Source organism: Branchiostoma floridae, chromosome 2 (genome assembly GCF_000003815.2).
Source record: "Branchiostoma floridae strain S238N-H82 chromosome 2, Bfl_VNyyK, whole genome shotgun sequence".
NCBI lineage: Eukaryota > Metazoa > Chordata > Leptocardii > Amphioxiformes > Branchiostomatidae > Branchiostoma > Branchiostoma floridae.
The window spans coordinates 12976969-12998935 of NC_049980.1; the positions used below are offsets into that span (position 1 = coordinate 12976969).

At 41.1% G+C, this 21967-nt stretch overlaps 4 protein-coding genes across 5 annotated transcripts in view; 2 read left to right on the forward strand and 2 right to left on the reverse strand.

The window, feature by feature from the left end:
• LOC118409309 (nucleolar GTP-binding protein 2-like) overlaps positions 1–5636 on the forward strand; it is a 31825-nt gene extending 26189 nt beyond the window's left edge. Inside the window, exons 12-17 of one of the 2 annotated variants that reach the window (XM_035810243.1) lie at positions 742–900; positions 1244–1351; positions 1678–2677; positions 3492–3634; positions 4208–4380; positions 5307–5636. In XM_035810243.1, the coding sequence (XP_035666136.1) occupies positions 742–900; positions 1244–1351; positions 1678–2677; positions 3492–3634; positions 4208–4333 (1536 nt within the window). In that variant the 3' untranslated portion in view covers positions 4334–4380; positions 5307–5636. The remainder of the gene's footprint in view (positions 1–741; positions 901–1243; positions 1352–1677; positions 2678–3491; positions 3635–4207; positions 4381–5306) is intronic. The other variant, XM_035810244.1, reaches the window with a different exon arrangement.
• A 237-nt stretch (positions 5637–5873) lies between these two features.
• Positions 5874–8449, reverse strand: LOC118409311 (leucine-rich repeat-containing protein 15-like). The gene is made up of 2 exons (XM_035810247.1): positions 8026–8449; positions 5874–7658 (listed from the first exon to the last, which is right to left on the reverse strand). Exons 1-2 carry the CDS (start codon positions 8233–8235, stop codon positions 6561–6563), a joined length of 1308 nt encoding a protein of 435 aa, XP_035666140.1. The 5' UTR covers positions 8236–8449; the 3' UTR covers positions 5874–6560.
• A 7907-nt stretch (positions 8450–16356) lies between these two features.
• LOC118410302 (rRNA-processing protein UTP23 homolog) lies at positions 16357–20314 on the reverse strand. The gene is made up of 5 exons (XM_035811872.1): positions 20255–20314; positions 19118–19255; positions 18335–18571; positions 17563–17694; positions 16357–16979 (listed from the first exon to the last, which is right to left on the reverse strand). Exons 2-5 carry the CDS (start codon positions 19241–19243, stop codon positions 16749–16751), a joined length of 726 nt encoding a protein of 241 aa, XP_035667765.1. The 5' UTR covers positions 19244–19255; positions 20255–20314; the 3' UTR covers positions 16357–16748.
• A 122-nt stretch (positions 20315–20436) lies between these two features.
• LOC118410077 (eukaryotic translation initiation factor 3 subunit H-B-like) overlaps positions 20437–21967 on the forward strand; it is a 6941-nt gene continuing 5410 nt past the window's right edge. Inside the window, exon 1 of the mRNA XM_035811558.1 lies at positions 20437–20573. Coding sequence (XP_035667451.1) covers positions 20526–20573 — 48 coding nt within the window. The 5' untranslated portion in view covers positions 20437–20525. The remainder of the gene's footprint in view (positions 20574–21967) is intronic.

Sequence of the window (21967 nt, forward strand, 5' to 3'; positions counted from 1 at the left end):
CTATAGATTCAGACTATGTAGTAGACCTTTGTTGTCTTTGAAATAAAGAGATGAAAGAAAGTAACTGCCAACATACTGTGAATTCATTCATTTTTGTGTGGACTTAATTCTGTAGAAGAAGGGATAGGAAGGATTTTGAAGTCACTCACTCACTCACTCAGCTCCGCTTGCTCCGAAGAGGAGCGTAGCGCCTCTGCATACCGATCTCCAGGTTGATCTGTCTCTGGTTGCCTCCCAGGCTGCGGCGATGGAAAGGCCGGCAGTCTGCTGTAGGTCGTTGGCCAGTTGGTCGAGCCAGGTGCGTCTAGGTCGTCCTCTGAGGCGGGACCAGGTAGTGGGGTTTGGTTCTCTCAGCAGGACGACAGGTTCGGGAGGTGGTTCTGCCCGGGCAAGGTGGCCAAAGAGGCGGAGCCGGGCAGAGCGGATCTTATGGGAAAGTGGTGGCTGATTGGTGATGCTACGTAGGGTTGTATTTGAGACATGGTCATACCATCTGATCCCTAGGATCCTGCGTTGGCATTTTGAGTCAAAGGCATCCAGGCGTTGTTCCTGGGTGCCTGTTAGTGTCCAAGTCTCAGCGCTGTACGTAAGAATAGAAAGCACAAGGCTGTTGTTGGTTTTGAAGTGCTTGTGCTTTATATTTGCAGTTTACTGGAAACATTTCAAGACTTCCCATTAAAGTTTTCCATTCAGTCAGCATATATCTTTGTCCTCTTAACTTGTTTTGTCTTCTTTTCTCAGGTCAGGGTGGAAAACGTGAAATTACCAGAATACCACATCCCTGCAGTGTTAGAGAGAGTCAAGGAGGAGTACTTGACCAAGACTTACAAGCTGCCTGCCTGGGATGGAGCTACAGACTTCTTGGAGAACATGGCGAAAAGAACAGGGAAACTCCTAAAGGTTTGAGTGCCTATTATAAGAACTCTTTCCACCAATAGGTTTACATAATAATGCCCCTGTCACACAGCAGGAAAAAGGCTCAAGTTTGCAAGTTCTAAAGAACACATTTGGTAGGAATAGTAATATAATTGGTATTCACTACAGCTCGATATTTAGGGATCGTCCAACCTTTGCAGGTCCTGATCCCAATTTGTATGTCTGCCAATAAATGGTTAGTAGTTTGGTCTTGCAACATCTTGAAAATTCAGATACAAAGTAATTGAAGGTTTCACTCTTAATGAGCCTTAGTACAGGATTCTACATAACTTACATGTATAACATACTTCTCTACCTTCCACTGCAGGGTGGTGAGCCTGATGTAAGTACTGTCGCCAAGATGGTGCTGAATGACTTCCAGCGGGGCCGCCTGCCATACTTTGTAAAACCACCAGGGGCTGATTTGGACATACAGGTATGGTTCATCAACAGTTGCCGGGAGCCCCCTTGTGACAGGGATGGGAAATGCAATCCTCCACAAGTTTTTCCACTGCATTCGAATTACAGATATTGGTTAAGCATGTTTTGTCATTTTGATAAATTTGTAACATGGCATGTGCCAAAACTGCTAAAGAGAATTTGTTAACTGAAAGGACATTAGGCATCTGGCAGTTTGCTATCAAGCCACAGTGTTAATGTATGTGCAAGCATGTCTCCCCCTTAGCAAGACATAGAAAAACAGATGATAAACTGGATAGTGAGTGAGTGTAGTCTAATATTGGTTTTATATCACACCATTAGAAACCATCCAAGGCGACGGAAAGCTCGAGCCAACCACTCATCAAGTTTGTTCCTGCTGCTGGGGAGACTGAGGACAGCACCTGTGTGACCACATCAGAACCTGAAACCTCCACAGAAACAGAGCAGGAAGCTGTGCCCACCTCTCCACAGGGAGAAACAGGGAGCCTGACCAACAAGGAGAAACGGTTACAGATGAAGATAGCCAGGCAAGAGAAGCTGGAGAGGAGGCAGCCTAGGGTAGCCCAGGACTTGAGTAAGATCATAGTGGGGCTGGACTTCTCAGGTGATGATGTACAACCGCTGGGGCCGCAGTCTCCTGGCGTGGTCAGCACCATGTCCGGCTACAGCGCAGATCAGAGTTACGTGTCGGAAGATGATCTCGGGAGAGATGATGGGGATGAAGAAGAAGAAGAAGAAGATCTGCAGCCAGGGGAGGAAGATATCCAATCAGATGCTAGCAGTGAAAGTGATGATACAGGAGTCAGTAATGAAGAGGAAAATACAAACAGGGAAGAGGTACAGAAGAATGAAAGGTCCTCACAGCTAGCAGATAGTGAAAAAGTAAAAGCAGCAGAAAAAGAGATGGGAGAAAAAGCAGTAGAGCGAGATGAGTTTGAGGCAACAGCTGAGGGTAGTGAGCCAATAGATCCTTGCAAGAGGCAAAAGAACAAACCATTGAGTACCACTAGCTCTCAGGCAAAGAAAGGAAAGGTTAAAGACAGGGAGAGCCTGGACAGTCAGTATGTATTGAAAAATCCCGTAAGTAAAAAGGTTAGAAAGGCCATGAAGAGAAAGCTCACACAGATGTCAACATCAGGAAAATGGGTAGCCTCTACAGTCTCTGAGGCCAGTGCCTCCACCCCTGTAGCATCTACCAGCAGCTGGAATGTACAGTCTACACCTGGTCCTGTGGAAAGTGGCAGCATGAAAAGTGATAAAGTTGTTTCTTCTCCAACTGGGAAAATGCCTTCATCTGAGACAGAGCTTCTGCAGGCGTCAGGTGAGATGATATAAGCTAATGAGCCTGTCATAGTTCCAACTGCACAATTAAGGTCGCATAACACAGTATTTATGGGCAACCCCCGTGGACAAAAGTAGATCGGGCACAAAATAGGGCGTCGCAGTTTTTGAAAAGCCATAGAATTTTTTCTGTGCACGTCAGCGAGTCGGAAACTGTGGTGAATAGTAGAGGGATACGTAAGTTTTGAGGCTGTATGAGTTAGGTTACGATGTATGTTTGGCTGGGTAGAATTTCGCGCACGAATCCGGTTCCCGCTACTTCCGTGTGTCGGCTGCAGTATGGTGACCTCCGCTGGGGGTCATTTCAAAGTGTTCTTTCAGGGAAAACGAGCAGACAAACTTAACCTCATTTTCACATATTTTGTGGATTGTACCCTGATATATTTTTTTAGTCGTCGAACCACCTTACTTTGGGGTCCTTAACCATGTAAATCCCCATAGGCGAAAAACTGTGTTCTGCTACCTTAAAGAATCAACTTTATCTAAAAGTTCAGGGTGATGCATTGTGGGTAATATGTCAAAGGTCAGAGGCTTTGAGATGTAATAGACCCACAGCACATGTCCATTGAACCATAAATATGTTCATTTGTTTTACATTTTACTGACAGTGTACATCTTGGTTTGAATGAAGTGTAATAAAGAAAAAATTACAAGATACAGGATATTTGTGACAAGCCATCATGTTGTCGATGTTAGACTTTACATTGTACCTCTACCCTGAATATTGTTGTGCTCTAGGTATATTGGCATTGTTTCCTTGAAAAGTATTTCTTCCTCCTTCTTTTTATCCCCAGATGATTATGCTGTGAAGGTGAACCCTCATGTTTTGTGTGTGGAGGCCACCCCTTCCCCGAGCAAGAAGTCCAAGATGACAGAGAACTTGGGAGATCTGGAGCATGAGCAAAGTGAGAAGAAGAAAAAGTTAACAGCAAAGCAGGTAAGAGGACATACATGTACTGCCTGTTCTAAATTTAAGATTCTAACAGATGTACAATGTAGAATTGTTAAGACCCCCTTCCCCGGCATGAACTAAGTGACTGTAGAGCAACTGAAATTGGATTTGTATGACCCTTGATTCTATGATAGGATTATGATGGGAAAATATGATTTGGAAGACAGCAAAACATACTTAACTTAAAAAAGATTTGTTGTTATCTATGAAAGTTGTCGAGCAAAGTGTCATATGTTAATTTGGTCACAGTTTGGATGCAACTTCTAGTTGAAAGGGGCTGGAACAAACAATAATGCATACAGCATGTATCATGAGCAAAATTGTTCTGAAAGTTCTAGGATGAGATGAAATGTAGTTTATATCGTTTAGTAATGGTTACCAAAAAAGTCATGCACATGCATGTGATAATGGTGCTGTGTTGGCAGCTTTTGGTGTGTGCTAGCTACATTGTAGTTAATATGTAGGTGTGCGCATTGAAATACAGAATCTGATGTACTTGTCAGTGACAGTTATGATCTCACCTTACCTTTACCACCATATTCTTTGTCCCACTTCTAGAGACGGAGTCTGGAGCGAGCTCAGAAGACAAAGAAAGTTGGAGCCCACTACTACCAAGAGGTTAATGTAAAGAACAAAAATAGAAACAAAAAGAGGGACATCAATGTCAAGAAGGGCAGAAAGTGAGATTGAGACATTTACTTTGTCAGAAAAGGCTAAATGTGTTTTACTTCTACGAGGGTGAGTCAGAAAGTAATGCAAGTGGTTTCATAACAGACTCGTTTTTTGATCGAATGAGTTGAAATTTGGCACAAAGGTAGAGGCATATGTCCTCTTGATATTAAAATATCTAAATTTGTTGTTCATTATTTTATGAGTGACTGTGCTGATTTGAAGATGACCACACCCTTGGAATCCCGTCATAAGAAAAATGAGGTCCAATTAACGTACAATTAACAATTTCTCTAAACCAATTTTTGCTACAGTAGGAGACTGAGCTTGCACATGTAATGAGCTGCATTTCTCTATAAGCCACATGTTTGTTTTCAACTTTAAAATGCGATCAGTTTTTCTTTTTTCGTTGCTGGTGTAGAGTGAGGTATAAGCGGTTGTCAAGGTCATGCGATTTGCGGTGTGTTTATTAAAAGTTTCTGTAGCCTACTTTTCCATTAACTAGGAAGAATAAAACTTAGCACACTTCTTGAAGTTTAAACAGTTAATGACTGTGTAAAGTTTCGTTTCTTTTGGTTAATGGAAAAGTAGCCTTTTAACCAACAACTCACGAATTGTGTATAAATCAAACTTGCTCTATATTACAACTTACTCCATCCTAGCAGCTGTAAATGAGGAACCATTAGGAGATCAGAAATGAAAATTGGCATACAACCTATAGAGACATTTGTTATCATACATGTATTATTTCAACCTCTTACAGTAATTTTCAATGGGTCAGATTTAGAGGAACTGATCGTCTGACAAGCATATAATGGTAAGGTGAACTTGAAATCAACTCATTTGCTCATAAAATGATAAAGACCAAATTTACAATTTTCAATGTCGAGAAGACATATGCTTCTACATTTGTGCCAAATTTCAACCCAATCGATTGAAAAATGAATCTGTTATTAAACCACTTGCATTACTTTCTGACTCACCCTCGTATATTCTGTCCTACATGATTGTATGATAACTCATGACATTACTTTAGGAGAAATATAGGAGAAATGCAACTTGCAGTGATACATTTTGTTTTAATCATGCAGAGTATCAAGATTGATGATACAAAAGCTGAACATGAAATTAGTTCTAACGGCTTCCATATTTTGTACTCAATCAATGCTATAATACAGTCAAACCTGTCTTAAATCTAATGGACTGACAAAACGGGAATCGCAATGGCCAGGTTGTCGTTATGCAAAGGTTTGACTGTATTAGATGTATTAATTTCCATCTTTGACTATTGAGCAGTAATGGATGCATGCACATGTACAGATCAATTATTGAACTATTATGATTTATTTCCATTTTGTTAATTGATATAATTCTTTTGGTTACATTATTGTCTAATGTATAATTTTTACACGTCTATTCAATCTTGTGACTTTGGAGGAAGACTTTGTATAAGCCACGAGGCTTTTTTCTTCCCCCCTGCACGTACTTTCTTCCTTTAACTTGTTTTATGTTAACTTTTTAAAGATTGTGCAAAATAAATAAAGTCAAAAGTAGTCATATTTTGTTGTTAACTCCTTGATAAAATGTGAAATATCCACATTGTACTAAGCAGAAATAGATGTATTTAGAGAAATTAATACATTGTACATGTACTTAAGAAAAAAAAAGATCATTGAGGTATATCAATTGCATTTGGTAATCTGAATACATTAGCAAGATATGTAATATTGCTATCAGAATAAACTCATATTTCTTTGTATTTTAGTACAGCTATATGAAAATGCAGCTTTATGTAAAATCTGGCCTATGTTTAAGTTTCTTAGCTGTTTCTGTTAATTTGTCCTCCTCAATCCTACATTGTATATGGAAATTGTTTTGACTACCTTTTAATTTATGTCCTTTCTGCCCTATTGTAAGAACTGAAACTAATTTTTGAATGAGTGCACTTAGTTTTTGTGCAAAGTTATGTATGTAAAGGTACTATTATACAGTGTCACTGATATACAGTATATACATATAGTTTTACTTGACATTTAATTGTCAGAAAAAGTAGCACCGGTATTAAAATTTCCTTTGTTGAATTACATTCTTACAATTTTGAAGTTAAAAAATTTTGTTTTCAAGCCTGATAGGCAGTAATATTTGTAATTAGTCTTTGCTGACTTGATGTTTCAAAGTAAGATAAAATTTCTCCTAAAACTCTATCAACTAGTAAGATTTGACAGCTCCAGACAGCTTACTCTCAGCGACAAATAAATTCATTCGGTGGCACCTGCTCAAGTTTCATTCCTGCTAGCCGTTTTGGCTGGGAGCACCTCATCTTTTCTTTACCGGTCACGCGCACTTTCTCGTCTCCTGCCAAAAACTCTGTCAGCCACTTCAGATCACAATCACACGACCATGGGTTGTCCTCCATAGAGACCAACCGGAGATACCCCCCGCTTAAAGTGGACTTGTCCAAACTTGTTAGGTTGCACCTGTCCATGCTGAGCATTTTTAACTTTGGCACGTACAGCAGGGCGTCCTTCTGAATTTTCCTCAGCCGTTGATTCCCAGACAGCGACAAAAATTGCAAATTTGGCACGTTCAAGAAGAATGTCCTGCTGATCGTGACTAACCCAGGAATAGCACCAATGTGGAGAAGTTTCAGTTCCTCCAAACCTTCGAATGACTGTGGCGTTAGCATTCTGACAGGGTTTCCACTGAAGTACAGGTTTTCCAGCCATGTAACTCGCTTAACTGCCATCGGTACGTCACGGAAGCGATTAAAACTTAAACTTATGCTCTTCAAGTTCTTGTTATACCGAAAGATGTCCTCAGGCAAGTCCCGTAACTTGTTCATGTCCATCGAGATGCCCCACAACTTCTGCGAACCGTATATCAGATCTCTATCCACCCTTCTGATGCCCATGTCAAACATTTCAATGTACTCCACATTATACAGATACGCGAACAGGCCACGTGGAACTGTTTTGTGTGGCATCCTCCCATACAGACGTAGCATACGCAGTGTATTAATATGTAAAGCTGATGAATGAAGAGGAGTCCTAGGATTATCGTACTTCATAACAAGGCTCTGTAGGTTCCGCAGGTAGTAGAATGCGTCTAGTTCCACTTCATAGATCCGATTTCCTGCCAGGTCCAGGTACTTGAGCCGGCTGAGATGCTGAAACATGGAGCGTGAGATGACACCGAAGTGGTTGTTAGCCAGGTAGAGTTTGACCAGGTTGTACAGACCGAGGAAGGAGAACTGGGTGATCCCACCCTCCGTCAGCATGTTCTTGTTCAGGTTGAGTTCCTCCAACCTGTCCATCTTACTGAAGACAAAGTCTGGAACACTCTGTCGAGAAAATGACAGCGTTTGAAATGTAGATCAACTGTGCACTAAAATACACTGTTCACTATCAAAAACCGAATATCACCTGAATACCAGTTTGACAATAGCAGGGCATGTTAACTGTCACAAATGGAGTGGTCAACCCAAAACCTAAAAAAATCAATTTGCTTCAATGTCATATTGCCACTGTACTTTTATTCAAGTGTTGGAACAACTTTGGAACTGGGCCATACATTTCCAATTCTGCAAGTCTCCAGTTACACCATTTTTCTCTGGTGGTCTGGTAACAAACTTTGACACATCGAAGACAATGATACTACAAGCAAACCGAAAACAATACCTCCATGAAGATAAAAGCACAATAAGTTACCTTGATCATATTGTTGCTGTAGTCAAGTTGTTTTATGCTTTGAGGTAGGTGCGGTGAAATTTCCCTGATGTTTTTCCGTCGACAGCTAACGTGAGGGAGAAACTTGTAACACAGGCAGCGAGGTGGACACCTAAGGGGTCTTGCCTTGTCCTGACATAGCACGGCGGAGACGAACAGGAGCACCATCCATAGCCTCGTTCCCATTTTCATATCTAGGCTTCAGTAAAGGTAAATAACCGTTAAAAGTGGTTTAAAAGGTATCTGTATGCATATCGATGGCTTCTTTTATTCCATACATCTATAAAACTAGAACTCGAAGACCTCATACATCCATGAAATTTTGACTTTCTTTTTCATCCATTATTGTAAATTTATGGCTACTTCTGTTTATAGATTTTCCTGTATTCCCGGACGGGACTTTTCAGGCTAAGGCTAGCGCACCAACTTTGGACCCAGGCCAAACCAGCTCTCTCATCATACAAGTCTCGAGTTGACCATATTTAGCCTAACGCCATGCCACTCTGCAATACTGTAAATGCATTTTATTTCGCGGGGATTTAATTTCGCGGTAGCGGCAAAATGGACATTTCGCGGTGGATTTAATTTCGCGGTAGCGCCATCCCGCGAAATTCAATACATTTTCAGCACTGCACTATAGTCGCGAACTGCCGTGTAAAACCCGGGCCCGGCGCCTCTACAAACCGCCAGTCGGAAAACACTTGCTGGTTACCCGGTAAGGGTCCTATACAGACGGATAGAACAGTTTCCATGCTTTTGACTTGTTCTTGCGTGAGCAACTGTTACTGATCTAATCGTATCTACCCTGTCAATACGTAATAGTATACAGTAGTACGACCTTTGTATCATGGTGAACATACTGTACAGTACTGTAATACAGTTGGTCGTATGAAAAAACTACATGTGTGTCGTCAGTCAAGACTTCACCGTAGTAAGTATGTCAAACATTTCATTATACAGTGACAAAGACAGTAGTAGTATGTACATGGAGCGGAAAAGGGGCACCTTAGGCGGCGCCAGCAGACGAAATATTCGCGGTGGATTTAATTTCGCGGTGAAGCGGCCGCCGCGAAAACCGCGAATATTAATCCACCGCGAATATTTCTGCATTTACAGTATTTGAACACTGCGAACACACACTAGTACTTGGACAAACAAATACACGGAAGTTTAAACGCAGGAAAGTTAGGTGCCGATGTTCCTTCAGACTCCGACACTTATACTGTGCAAGAAAGTGAATCAAACGAGATGGGCAAAAACACAACAAGATGCCTAAATTTCCAACTGACGTACGTTGTAACAAGAATTGAAGCGAAAATGGTATACCAGCAAACAAGACTTTTACTTCTGTATTCAAAAAGCACAGATAACTAAAAAGTGACACTAGTTAGTATTATCGAGGCTACCACACTGCTGTCACTTCTAAGCTACAATCAATGCTACATGTACTAACCACACTTTTACTGTTACTCTTGTACACTCAAGAAAAATGGGAACGGATTTTTTTTGTGTGGCTGCGTGTTTTCGGCGAAATCAGGCAAAATTAATGCGCATTTGGATGTCATCCGTAAGATTTTCTTTTATCATTGCTGTGTTCTAACTCTTGTTTTGTCGGGCACACAGCCTTCAGCAGTAGCTGTAGCTGTATGAAGACAGACAGACTTTCATCTGGCATGACTTTCCTTACTTACACACAGTCACCAGCGGCCGAAGGAGCAAGGGCGCGCGGCGGGGGTGACGAACCGTATCAAATCTAGCCGTACTCAATCATCAGCCATTATATTACCTGGCATGTCAACAACAGTGATGTTACACGGCATCAAGTACAGTCATTCGTCACAATCGGGATTTAGAGGGAGCTGTAAGAAATCCCGGCCACTACTACCCCCAACCCAACCTCTGCTTGGAGAACACTAATACCACATTCTCGGTTATGGGTCTCTAGATATCTGTGACACGGACACTCTGAGTCGGCTGATACTCTAAATAATATCCGAATAGTATCCGAATAGGTAAGGCAAGGTTTTGAAATGAGCTTTATTCTTACATCCGCTTGGACATTAAAAAGTCAACCCGAATTTAGTTTTGATCGCATTCGATTCTTTGACACGCCCCTTGCACTGTAAGTTTCTCAAATACGTTACCGTATTTTTGCCATAGTATGGCTTTTCAAGGATACACTCAAAACGTATTTCATTCAGATGAAATATAATTCTGTATTTAGAAAAAAAGTCAATTTATAAATTTTCTAACACCTGATACAGTCTTAAAGCCTGCAGGGGTGAACATGTGCCCTCACCTAGCCGGACCAGGGTAGTAAGAAATCGTCTTCAGTCAAGTCCTCTTGACCTCGACATTTTTGTCTTTGACCGAGTGACCTTAACTGTCCTTCCTGCGGTCGATGGTCATCCTCTGCTTGTAAATTTTGAAAAGGCCCCCTTTCCACTAGACGGCGATGGCTGAGCGATCGTACAGCGACCGAAATTGGATGTGTGCCGGTAACTCATAATTGAAATACATAATGGAAGATATAAAAGTATGATTTAAAAGACAGCAAAACACGCAAAACTTACATGTACACCCTTTTCTATGAAATATGATATGTCAAATATTTAGTCTCTAAGCGGCCGTAGCCTCTAGTGTACGTTTTGTGGGTGTAATAGTCTGTCAGACATGTTTATAGAATTGTAGATGCAGACAAGAGTCAAAGCGGAACAAAGTTAGCTAATCACGTACCTTTTTTGACAACAGGTTGACTTGAAAGTTGATACAGCAATTCTACTTTAATGGGTTTGTCACCAAGACAAATCTGACTGAGCCGTCTGAAAACTGTTAATACGCTACTCCTTTGCTAGCAGTGCCACCCGCAAGCCAGTCTAGCTCTGACTCTGTGTTGATCCGTCTTTCGTCGCCGTACTAAAACAGCGGATACAGCGGATGTTTAAAGTCTCAAGCCACTATAGAGCCGTCGTCGGCTCACGCGCCCGACTGACCCTACTACAAATGTAACTACAAGAACAGATCTAAGGTGAAGAAACTGAAAACACAGGGGACACGGACCGTTTGAAGCTTGGGCTTAGTTTATTTTCCATACAGGAGAGTTTGAATAGCATAAATTGTACTGGACATTCCGACTGGGGTGTATAGCTGCGGGCGGATTGAGTTTCTTACATGGCGGTCTCACGGCGAGAAGGTAAGGAGAGACTAAGCCTTGTGCCAAGTCCAATGTCTACTGCAGGACTCGAGCTAATGGAGAGGGGATGTTCAAAGAAATCAGTAAAACCAAACTTGAAGAGTAACAAATCCTCACTTATGTATAGTAGATAGCCGCTAGGAGGCCCCTAATTCAATCGTTTGTTTCTTTTTGCCAACACATACCAAAGTACCAAAGTACCAAATATCATAAATATTCATTCGCGACTTCTTTAGTTATGCTCGACGTCCATAGACATATATACATTAAGTATGAGGTAGGTTTTGCCATTTTAAGCTTGTGCAACTAGATTTTCCGGTTCAACGTCCGTTGTGGACTATTATCATACGTAAAACATCAGGTACATCTTGACATGCATAGTTACCATATGTTACGTCAGTGTATCTGCAGGTACCCTGGCAATTTTCCTTCAACATCAAGGATTCCAAACATTTCATTTCTACATCTACAATTCACCAAGCAAACTCACAAAACAGCTCCGTTTTGGACGTCAGCCACGCTAATGGCCTTGACTTACTGCTTTAAACAGACACACCTGTGGGATTGCGCCAGACATTGCGAGTGTAGCAACCCTAGCTCGAGAAATGACCCAAAGCCGCACTCACGTGCACTTGTGAACCATTCATTGTTACCGCGGTCTGTACGTGATGTGTGGTGTTACATCTTGAACCATTGAGAGAGCGTCACTTTTTCAGCAAACCCAAATCATGATTTAGTTAATTTGACATGTTCAGTTCATATATGGTACATTAGTCGCCTTTCCTTCGACTGGCAATAGTTTTCGTTCTGCATGCGTCTCTAGCACGACCGGGTGTAGGAAATATAACGTTAACATATAGTGATGATCTGTAAGATTGTTATTCAGAAAAATTTGATTGACAACTGTCAAAAGCATTGCGAATTGTATACAGCTCAAACTAGAACACCGTACCTGCTTAGTCCGCGACATTGACATTGTCTGGTAGCCACTACTGCCACGTGGCACTTTTGACGACTATTTTTAGGTTTAAGAAATAGTTGCAAAAGCATGAAGGTCGAAATCTTACCTTTGGTGTAATCGACTATAGGATGTACGTCTTCTTCGGAACTGGAAAAGGCAATGTTCTCGCACTGGGTTCCGAGACTCTATTTGAATAGCGATAGTGAGTGATTAATTATGTGTTGAGCGGGCGGCTATGAGACGACAGACGGAAGTCGCTACAAGAACGCCTCTGCACCTTTAATACCGACGGTTTCTTAGCAACCATATGAAAAATAGTCACGGCACGATTCTCAGGCATGTCGATGTCTCCCAGACCTTTTTATGGTGACCTCAAAAATCTTTTGCCCTTAGGAAGCCCACTCGTAGTAAGTTTCCCCCGGAATGCCAAATGCCTTGTCCCAGATACAGAAGGACACCCAGGTCCAGGTTTCTGTTGGCACAGTTTCCAATGGGATCCAGATTGAAGACTCGGTCAGTCGGCGGTTGGTTCATGAGTGTTGCCAATAGGGGAGGAGTAAGTGTAAAGGGTGAGATCATATTTACACAGTGTGTAAATGGCACGCGCCTCCTACTGCGGTCTAACGTGCTTAATCTTGAAGTTTAAAGCACGTAAGAGGAGACGTGATGGAAAGCCCCATGAACTTGTACAGTTCAGAACAAATCATTTACCATTCACGGTGTCAGCTGGGTATAGAGTACAGACTGTCTTCACAGCAGCAACTGTATTCATTGCAATTTACGGTGTTTTCTACATCAACCTTTGGTGTATATTACTTAACTAATTTTGAATATCAGACATATTTGATTATGTCAATTTTTCAGAATTTACTTGAACGCGCGTGCTATTTTGCGAATATTGTCTGCCATGTACATAGGCCTTTACATGTATATGTGTCAAAAACTCATCACAGAGACTAATCCAGCTCAAATTGGCTAGTCTGTAGCTAGCTTGTGTTTATACAATCTCTCGCTGGTTGGGGTTAATGACCCATTCCCCGAGAGGGTTTACCTTTTATTTGCAGACATCTGTTTGCTGTCCGCCCTGACCTTACCGCTCATGCTGAGAGAGAGAGAACTTCGATTATTCAAATCGATACGGCAGACACAAGTTCGAAATGTTGAAACGACGACACTCACTGAAGCTACCCACTAAACTACGACAAATGACAAAATAGTAATTCGTTGACCAGAATTAAATCATACGGTTACGCATATACGTCAATGTCCGACGTGACTAGCCCCATCATGGCAGTAGAAATAAGTTTCTAATTTTCATATGCCCGGCACGGTACACATAGAAAACAAACATTTAAAGGGTGCCAACGTTTCAAAGCCTTTAGGCAGAAAATGTGAAGCCTGAAATATTTGTACTTGTTTAAATGAATATGCTTGTTTGTCGTACATTGAGACGAACAGTCACACCAGCACTACGAAGGTACGTAGGTACCAGGAGGCAAATACATGTATTCTGAATACCGGTCTAGCTAAACTTCTTATGCGTTTTAGTCAAACGTCAGAATGTTGAGTTTAACATGGATATGGGAAATAAATAACATAAAAGGAGTAACTTAGAACGCGAATAGGACATCCTACAGTCAAATTGGGTCATCAGGTCACGAATCGGCCACGCGACCAGGTGTTATCATGTACACGTAGCTATATATAGTATATCGGGTCCATCGTGAGCTCCCAGTACATGTATCTCGATGGTATGTTGCCCGCCCTCCCCTTTTATTTGCGCACCGTCGGGCAACTTTTTTACGGGGTTAGAGGACTCTATGTTCTCAATATTAATGGCTCACGATCCTGACTGTCCATCGCTTTAACTTTCACCAATGATATTATTAGTGGTTTGACCAATGAAAGATTGGCAGCATGTCCGTCAAACTTTTTCACTTTATTTGCGCTTTGTTGTCGTTTGACTAGACCGGTACCCACGGTAGATAACTGGCGGTGCAGCATGGATACCCGGCTATACACATGATGTATATATATAGTCTCCGGCCAGCAGAAAACCACAGCACAGCATGGCACGGGTTCTTTCTTGGCAAGGATGTTCGCTGTCTGAGTCACCGTGTTTGGAAGACTGACCTTTAAACAAAGCGAACCATCCACGTCGGTGGTACCATTGGACCAAGGCGATGACCTTCGGACACGTCAGTCACCTGTGTACCCGCAGCCCACTGTTTTCAAAATAGACTCGGCCAAGTGGTCACCAGATGCCCTTAACGTATGGGTGACGACACGTGTTACAGTGGAGTTCAAGCACCACTAAACCGACCATGCTAAACGGCTCTGAGCCTTTTGACGGAGTGGTTTGCGTTGCTGGGTTTGTGATCTGGCGGCCCGGGTTCAAATCACTTATAGCTGTGCCATCCGTCATTTGCAGGGAACCTCGCTCACGACTATTTCCAACTATATAAGAAGCCTATGGATGGTCTAGAGAAGGTTGAGACTGGAGCGTTTGACAACCTACATTTTCTGATTGTTAAAGCTCCTGTTTATCATTATTTGTATGTTATTGTTTGTCACTTGCAATTAGCTCTCGGGCAAGAATTTGTAATAAAACTTATTATTAAAAGGTGCGTGTTGAATGAAAAGTACACTCTTCCACCATGTTTTCTTCTTGTCACATAATTCTTCTCGTTTCCTCAAAATATATCCACACGACTCCTTTCTGAGCTCAACAACCCATCTAGTTTTTGTCATCGCCAACGCCAGCTTATCAATGTTTAGAAACATCATATGATACACTTGGGCAGGGATTCGTCCCTCTATCTTTCGTGTAAGTTTTCTTTACCACTTCCGCATAGGTACTACGTTTGTAAATGCCTGTAATGTTGATAAATGTATCCGGGAAAGTTTTAAACAATCATTCGTAGCGCCAAAAGAAATACATTGAAACCCGGTAAGCAAAGAGGAATTGGAAAGAAAACAAAAGTTCGGAAACCCTAAATCTTGGAGAAGAAATAGCCTTTCCCCTGTCAAGTTGTCTCGGTTTGGAAGTGAATCAACTATTTGAACACCACCGCTCCCTGTGAGCACAGACTCGCCCTGCAGGTCACTGACCTTGACCCAGTTGGTGAAGATGAGCTGCGGTTTCGTCTAGAAGACTTCCGAACTAATGGAATAAGACACGGGCTTGTCCTTTAGAAGTCTCTCTGACACGACGTTTGAGAATTAAGTGTAATAAATCACTGCCTTTCTGTCAGCATCAATGACACAATGTATGCATTCAGAAGCCCTGCAACATAGGGGGGGTTTACGGCTGGCTAAACTAGTTTTCTTTATTTATAATAGGTTGTCAACTTCAAATATCATTCATCATAATTTGATTTAAGAATCAAGAAGCAACAAGAGACCGAAGATCTCGTTGCTTTCTGAAACATTTTTTGCTTGAATTTTGTTTTATTCATTATAGTGATCTCGTTTATTTTTGTGCATTTCCCAAGATGGCTCTCAGAAGACATGCAGATAGTGTGAAATTGAGGACAGGAAATACGATAACCTATTCTGGGACCTTAGACCCAACATCCTGTGTCTCCTGTGTGTGTAGCATGCGAAGACAAGACGCCCTATGGTATTCAAATAACTACAAACACACAAAGAAACAAAGACACGCAGCAAAAAGAAAACAAGGATCCATACAAGGATGCAACAAACAGGTTGCTACAAAACATTTCTTTCAACACCAAGGCAACAAATTTACTGAAAAACTATTGCACTTTCCTCAAATCTATCACAAGACAAAGTAATGTGTTTCTGCAAACTCATGTAGTCAAAATTATCTTAAGTATCCATATGGGCCCTGAAAATACTTGGAATCACCCCTGAATCTTTTGAAGTAATATCTTCAACACGTTCCCTGAATATACGTCGTTACTGTGACAGACCATAGAGAGGGTGCCAGTAGAATTTCTTGTGCCAAGATATAGCATTTTTTAAAGGTGACTGGAGTGGTTTCTAAGGGATATCACCATGTGTTGACTGTGGGGAGTTACTAGACGTGACAAAACTGGTGGAATGGATCCAGAACAGTAACATAGAGAGAAGGATCACTCCTTCTTGACATGCCCCTGTGTGCCCAGACACCCACAAAAATGTGACCCTATTAATATTTCTTGTTGTTAGTTTTGGCATTGTCATACAGCCAAGGCTATATTTATCTGCACAATTTATTGAAAGTGATCAGAGTATGAAACCAAACTTTACAAGAAACCAGTGGCATGCATCCAACTTTATTCTAATTTCTTATTCTATTTAAATCGATTAATCAATCAATAGATATTAACATTACTATCATTTCGTTACTATCATTGTTCCGCTTGAATAAAATATTCTCTTGAAGAAAGCATCAACCAACATCCTCTAGACATCCAGATCTCCAAAAAGGTACTGACATTTGAAACAACTTACAAAAGGTATGCTGATTGGGAAATGGTCAGACGTTTCAGCTGGTATCTAACCTTCATCAACGTAACTTACAAAAGGTAAAATAAGATTATACAGCTATTGTGTAACACTTGAAGATTGTTTTGTTCCCTTTCTTCTTCTTTTCCTCTTCTTTTGCCCTACAGCTGGTTCATTCTTCTGACTGCCAGTGTCTGATGTTTTCTGTTTCTTGGGTTTGCAAGACAGAGGGTTGGGGGCTTTTGGTCTTTTTCTCTTCTTCTTCTGTTGCACTGTTGGCTCATCTTTCATGGCTTTCAACACTGATGCTTCATGCTCTGATAAACCAATCTGTAAGGAAAAAAGAGTTAGTAAATCACTAATCACAGTACCTTACAAGTGTCCATATTACTCTTTGATAAACCAATTTCTGATGGCAAAGTTCTCAATCAGGGCTGTCTCCAGCCTTTATTTTTTCAGACTGCCATTTAATTGTTCCAGTAAAGTACTTATTGTTTGAGGAAATATAATATTTTGCTCTTAAATCTGATATTCTAAGGTGATGACAATAAATATTCATCACTTTTATGTCATGTAGTTCAGATATCTTTTTAATGGGTGGGGTGAAATTTCTGTCTGGCCAAACAAGCAAATTTCCATCTCGGGATGGAGGGATGGGTCCTGGACATGGCCATGGTTTCAATGCTCTGTATTTGTCTACATTACAAGTAACAAAGTAAAAGAGAATGTCAGTGGCTTAAAATGAAATAAATGTTCGTACTTTGCATTAATTGCCACTAGTTTGCTAAAAATTAACTTATATCTAGGATGAATCTAAAGACATTAATTTTTTAAAACAAATTTGAAAGGCTATAAACATACAATTGTAATAAAAAAAAGATGTCATTGCTTTGCTATATGTCAATGAACACACCTTGGTATCCTGTAACCCTTCAGCTTTAGCCACTGATCTAGCCGATGGTCTGTCCAGTACTGGTGTTGCTTTGTTAAGGTATAGCAATGGTACAGCAGGGATGTTCTTAAGTTTCTGTGTCAGCAATGGGTCCTGGTGATAGGAATAGGAAACATATATGAATGGAATGTATGTAGAATATGTCTATTGTTGAAGCAGAAAAAGTACATTGAAAAGCAGAGGCTGACACTGCTATGTGGATATGAATCAATCAGGAGGTAATACAATGTATGAAATAGAAATAGAGAGCTAGGAAACCACAACAATTTTCCCTCCAAATATCTGATTGGAGATTAAAGGAAAGCTACACTTACATTTGAAAACAATACTAAATGTACCACAAAGTCAAGGTCTCACTCGTTTTACATAAGTCCATCATATTTCAGGGCTCTCTTATCGTTTGAAACTAGCCCTGTGCTAATGGCTATTCAACTGACTGATTGAAATTTGTGATGTCAGGAAACATTGTCCCAATCAGGTCTGATATATTTCCTTGAAATGAATTTCAAGCCCAGTTTAATGTGAGTCAGTTTCTTGTGGAATTCATTCGGAGTATGACATTAAAAAAAAAGACATGAAAAGACTACCAAGATTATCAAATTGCATGTACATGCAATTGGGAACAGAACTCCACTGTTCAATACATGTAGAATACAGTAACCATCTGTAACAATAGTGGTAACATCACACAAGTTTTACTGAGTAGATCTCTAGGTGTATAACATCTACAAACCTGGGTTGCAACAAAGTAGTGATGTTCATTGTGTGGCTTTATAAGACCCAGCAGACAGTCAGCTGCAGGCAGTGGTGCTCCCTTGTGGCCACACTTTCTGGGTTTGAACCGCTTTGCAACAAGGAAAGCTCCGTACATCAGCGGTCCGAAGGCCTCCAGCTCAGCCTGGACACAGGAGGTGGTCAGCAGCTGGACATTACCCTCTAGGTACTTGGGAAGCTGTTCTTTTATGTCAACCTATGCGAGAAGTAATATATGAACCATCAACATCAAGTGGTCAAGAGGAGGGAGAGAGAGAGGATATTCTGTGTGTGTGAGGTGATATTATGAAGCCAACCATTCTGAATTTGTTGTAGTGGGGACCCCATTATGAAGGTCTGCATGTGTGTGTGTGTGTGTGTGTGTGGGGGGGGGGTTCTTCCTGGATTTTAAAGGGCTGGCAATGCTAAACAGTAACTTGATGTGCAATTATGCTTCAATTACACAATGATTTACAGCCAGTATTTAACAGTTAGAGAGGGCTATCGATGACTAACAGTGATTCAAAACAGCTTTCTAGATCTATGCTTCACAGATAAAGACATGCAGTCCCTCTTTTGTCAAATATTTCAGTTTCAGACAAATTTAAAGTAAAACATTCATTTTTTTTTTATCTATGTAGTCATTCTCCGATCTTCAGCATTAGCAGCTGTCCTTAAGGGCGCTGACGTGGATCGCTGAAGTGGTTGTTGATACTTGTCTTAAACTTATGTCTGTTAAACTTATCTAAGGAACTCATTGTACCTTGAACTGCAGAGCTGCCTTGCAGAAGGTTCCATCTATCAGGACCTGGTATGGCTCGTAGTAACTGAAGTTGTTCTTGTAAAAACTGAGGACGTGACGAACATTCTTCTGTCTCTTTACCTTCATGACCTATAAATACTGAAAATCAAAGGAAGAAGTAAACATTTGACAGTTAGTCAGTATCTAATGTTATATGGATAATGGATGTTAGCAGACTATGTAGTGAATAGGCACTATGTAGTATCAGGCTGGCAGTATGTGTCTAAAATTATCAATATTTTGATCAGCATTGTTACTTTAATTTACCTTTATTCGGGGGGGGGGGGGGTGACCTATATCTGCTTTACCTAAATTAGTAAATACAGGATATTTAGGGATATCACATACTCTAGAAGGACGGTGGATTCAAATTGCTTTTTTTTTTCAATATAATACAGTTTGAGACCACTGTCAGTCGTCTTGTATCCGAAATACCCTGGTGTTAAATGCAATGGATAAAGGTTACCCCACGAATAAAGGTGAACTAGCGTTAACGCTATTCCCCAAGCTGAGGTTATAAGCCCAGCCCAGGGAGTCACACACAGTCATAGAGGTCAGAACGCATGTGCGGCGACAGGAATTCTAGGTAATATGGAGTGTCTTGAAATTGAAAAACAGTATTTGTCTCAACCATTGTTCCGATCTGCATAACAAGGTCCAGAGGGTTTTGTTTTCAATTTCAGGGCCTTTCCCTTTGAATTCAAGTCGTCGCACATGCGTTCTGATCTCTGTGAAAGGACTTATACAAAATGTAGTTAGGCTCCAGCTTGCATCAAATGTTTTTTTTTTACTTGTTTTGTCGACCTATCTGTCCCTGGAGACTGACTGATAATTTAGGGAACTGCCATATGTTGACATGCTGCAACTGGCAAGTTTGCTTTATGTTTATCAACATTTTTGTGGGAGGGGGGCAGTAGAAAACACCTTCCGACAGTTGAAAACTTTGCCAACCAAAAGTACTATAACTACTAAATAACGATACCTACATATGCGCCCTTCAATGGGGAGTCAGGCAAGTGTTTCTGAACACTATACGCCAAAGGAAAAATTCCAAGGAGAACAAAAACACACATGCAAGAAATTATTTCACAAGCATACCTAGTGTGTTGCACGTGTGTTGGATCCTCGTCAGAAATACAGTCAGTAAATCCGCGCGATAAAGATTCGCATCAATTACTTACCACAATATGTTTCATAAAAAATTAAAGTCAATTAATGTGACTAATAATATTATAAAACAAATAAATCTATATTTTTTGGCTTAGAAATCATTTTTTTCTTAGTGAAAATCTTGTTGCATGTTGAGATTCGATGTGATCCGAATAAGAAACTCGCTATAGGAAACCCAGGAGGCAAGTGTGTGTCTAAGATGGCGGTGGCGGGAGAGCAAGTGAAACTCGTGCAAATTGACGGCTTGGTAAGGGCTGGATTCCCCTTATATACTGTTTGTTTTACTTTGATGATAATACTTTATACATTGGGAAACTTTTAGGATCTAATTTTGATCTATAATTCATGGAATTAAGTGTGGTTTCCGATGCTTGAGGAAGCCCCCCTCCCACATCACTCCATATGCCACATGTGGTCCATATCGTTTTAGTCAGAAACATATATTTTAGGTGATCATGAACGTATTATCCGTATTCCCGCCAGCGGTTGTTAACCCTCGCCATAGAGGTTATGTTTCCCTGTGGTTGTGTGCTTGGTTGTGCGTTTGTGAACAGCAGAACTTGTGAAGCTGTAGATGGATCATAATGATATTATAGGATTATAGGTGCTAGCAAAATGAGGAGAAATACATGATTATGATCGCCCTTGTGACTTTCCATATGGTGCGACAGCAAGTCTACGAAAACCTCGCCTTCCGCACTGGTGTTCCAGTGCTGATTCAATTGTCTAAACGGTCTCAGCACTGGTTTTCCAATTGCTGAAATTCTTTCAGCACTTGTTTTCCAGTGCTGATAGGCCTTGTTCCAGTGCTGAAACTCGCTCAGCACTGGTTTTCCAGTGCTGAATTTCTTTCAGCACTCGTTTTCTAGTGCTGAACTGCCGTCAGCACTTGGTTACCAGTGCTGAAATCCAGGGACAGCGGGGCCGGGCCAGGTCAAATGTCATTCAGCACTGGTTAGTGCTGAAATCGCGGTCAGCACTGTAACCGAGTGCTGATATACAAAAACCTCACCTTCAGCACTGGATTTACCAGTGCTCGGGGACACTTCAGCACTGGAAAACGAGTGCTGACGTCTTTTCAGCACTGGAACGATGTTCAAACCAGTGCTGACGTCTTTCCAGCACTGGAATCTCCCAGTGTTGAGAGCGGCACTAGACGTAAATTCGAAGGTTCAATTGAAGGTAGACGGATATGTACATGTATTAACCTATTGTCCATGTATTGTCCATGTAAAGAAAGCGTCACGCCCATCGATCGCAAGTATTTTCCATTATCCCCCGGAGGTAATCGACAAATGTACACTGTGCCCACTGTTATAGAGCAGAATATAATCTTACAATAGGTGATATTTATAATCCCGGTAATCTTTTAGTAGAGCAAAAGACATATCGTAATTCCAATTACTGTAACGGTATATCTCAGAGTCTCCTCACTCTCAGCACTCGGTTTTCAGTGTCGAAAACTTGTCAGCACTTGGTTTCCAGTGCTGAAAGATCAGCATCACGCTTTCTCAAGTGCTCAAGGCTACATATCCACATCTGAAATTGATACTCCACACATGAATACTCGCAGATTAACAATCAGTATTGAAGATCCATAGCTCATTGACTCGGGAGAAAGTATCATAGGTCTGTCCCCTA

What these genes read in the sequence shown, in the direction of transcription:
- LOC118410302 (XM_035811872.1), bottom strand. Translation starts at nt 19,243, where the DNA reads ATGAAGGTAAAGAGACAGAAGAATGTTCGTCACGTCCTCAGTTTTTAC. An exon ending in ACTACTTTGTTGCAACCCAG is followed by an intron (nt 17,695 to 18,334) that starts GTTTGTAGATGT and finishes TCCTATCACCAG; the next exon opens with GACCCATTGCTGACACAGAA. An exon ending in AAGGGTTACAGGATACCAAG is followed by an intron (nt 16,980 to 17,562) that starts GTGTGTTCATTG and finishes TTTTCCTTACAG; the next exon opens with ATTGGTTTATCAGAGCATGA.
- LOC118409311 (XM_035810247.1), bottom strand. Translation starts at nt 8,235, where the DNA reads ATGAAAATGGGAACGAGGCTATGGATGGTGCTCCTGTTCGTCTCCGCC. An exon ending in ACAGCAACAATATGATCAAG is followed by an intron (nt 7,659 to 8,025) that starts GTAACTTATTGT and finishes TTTTCTCGACAG; the next exon opens with AGTGTTCCAGACTTTGTCTT.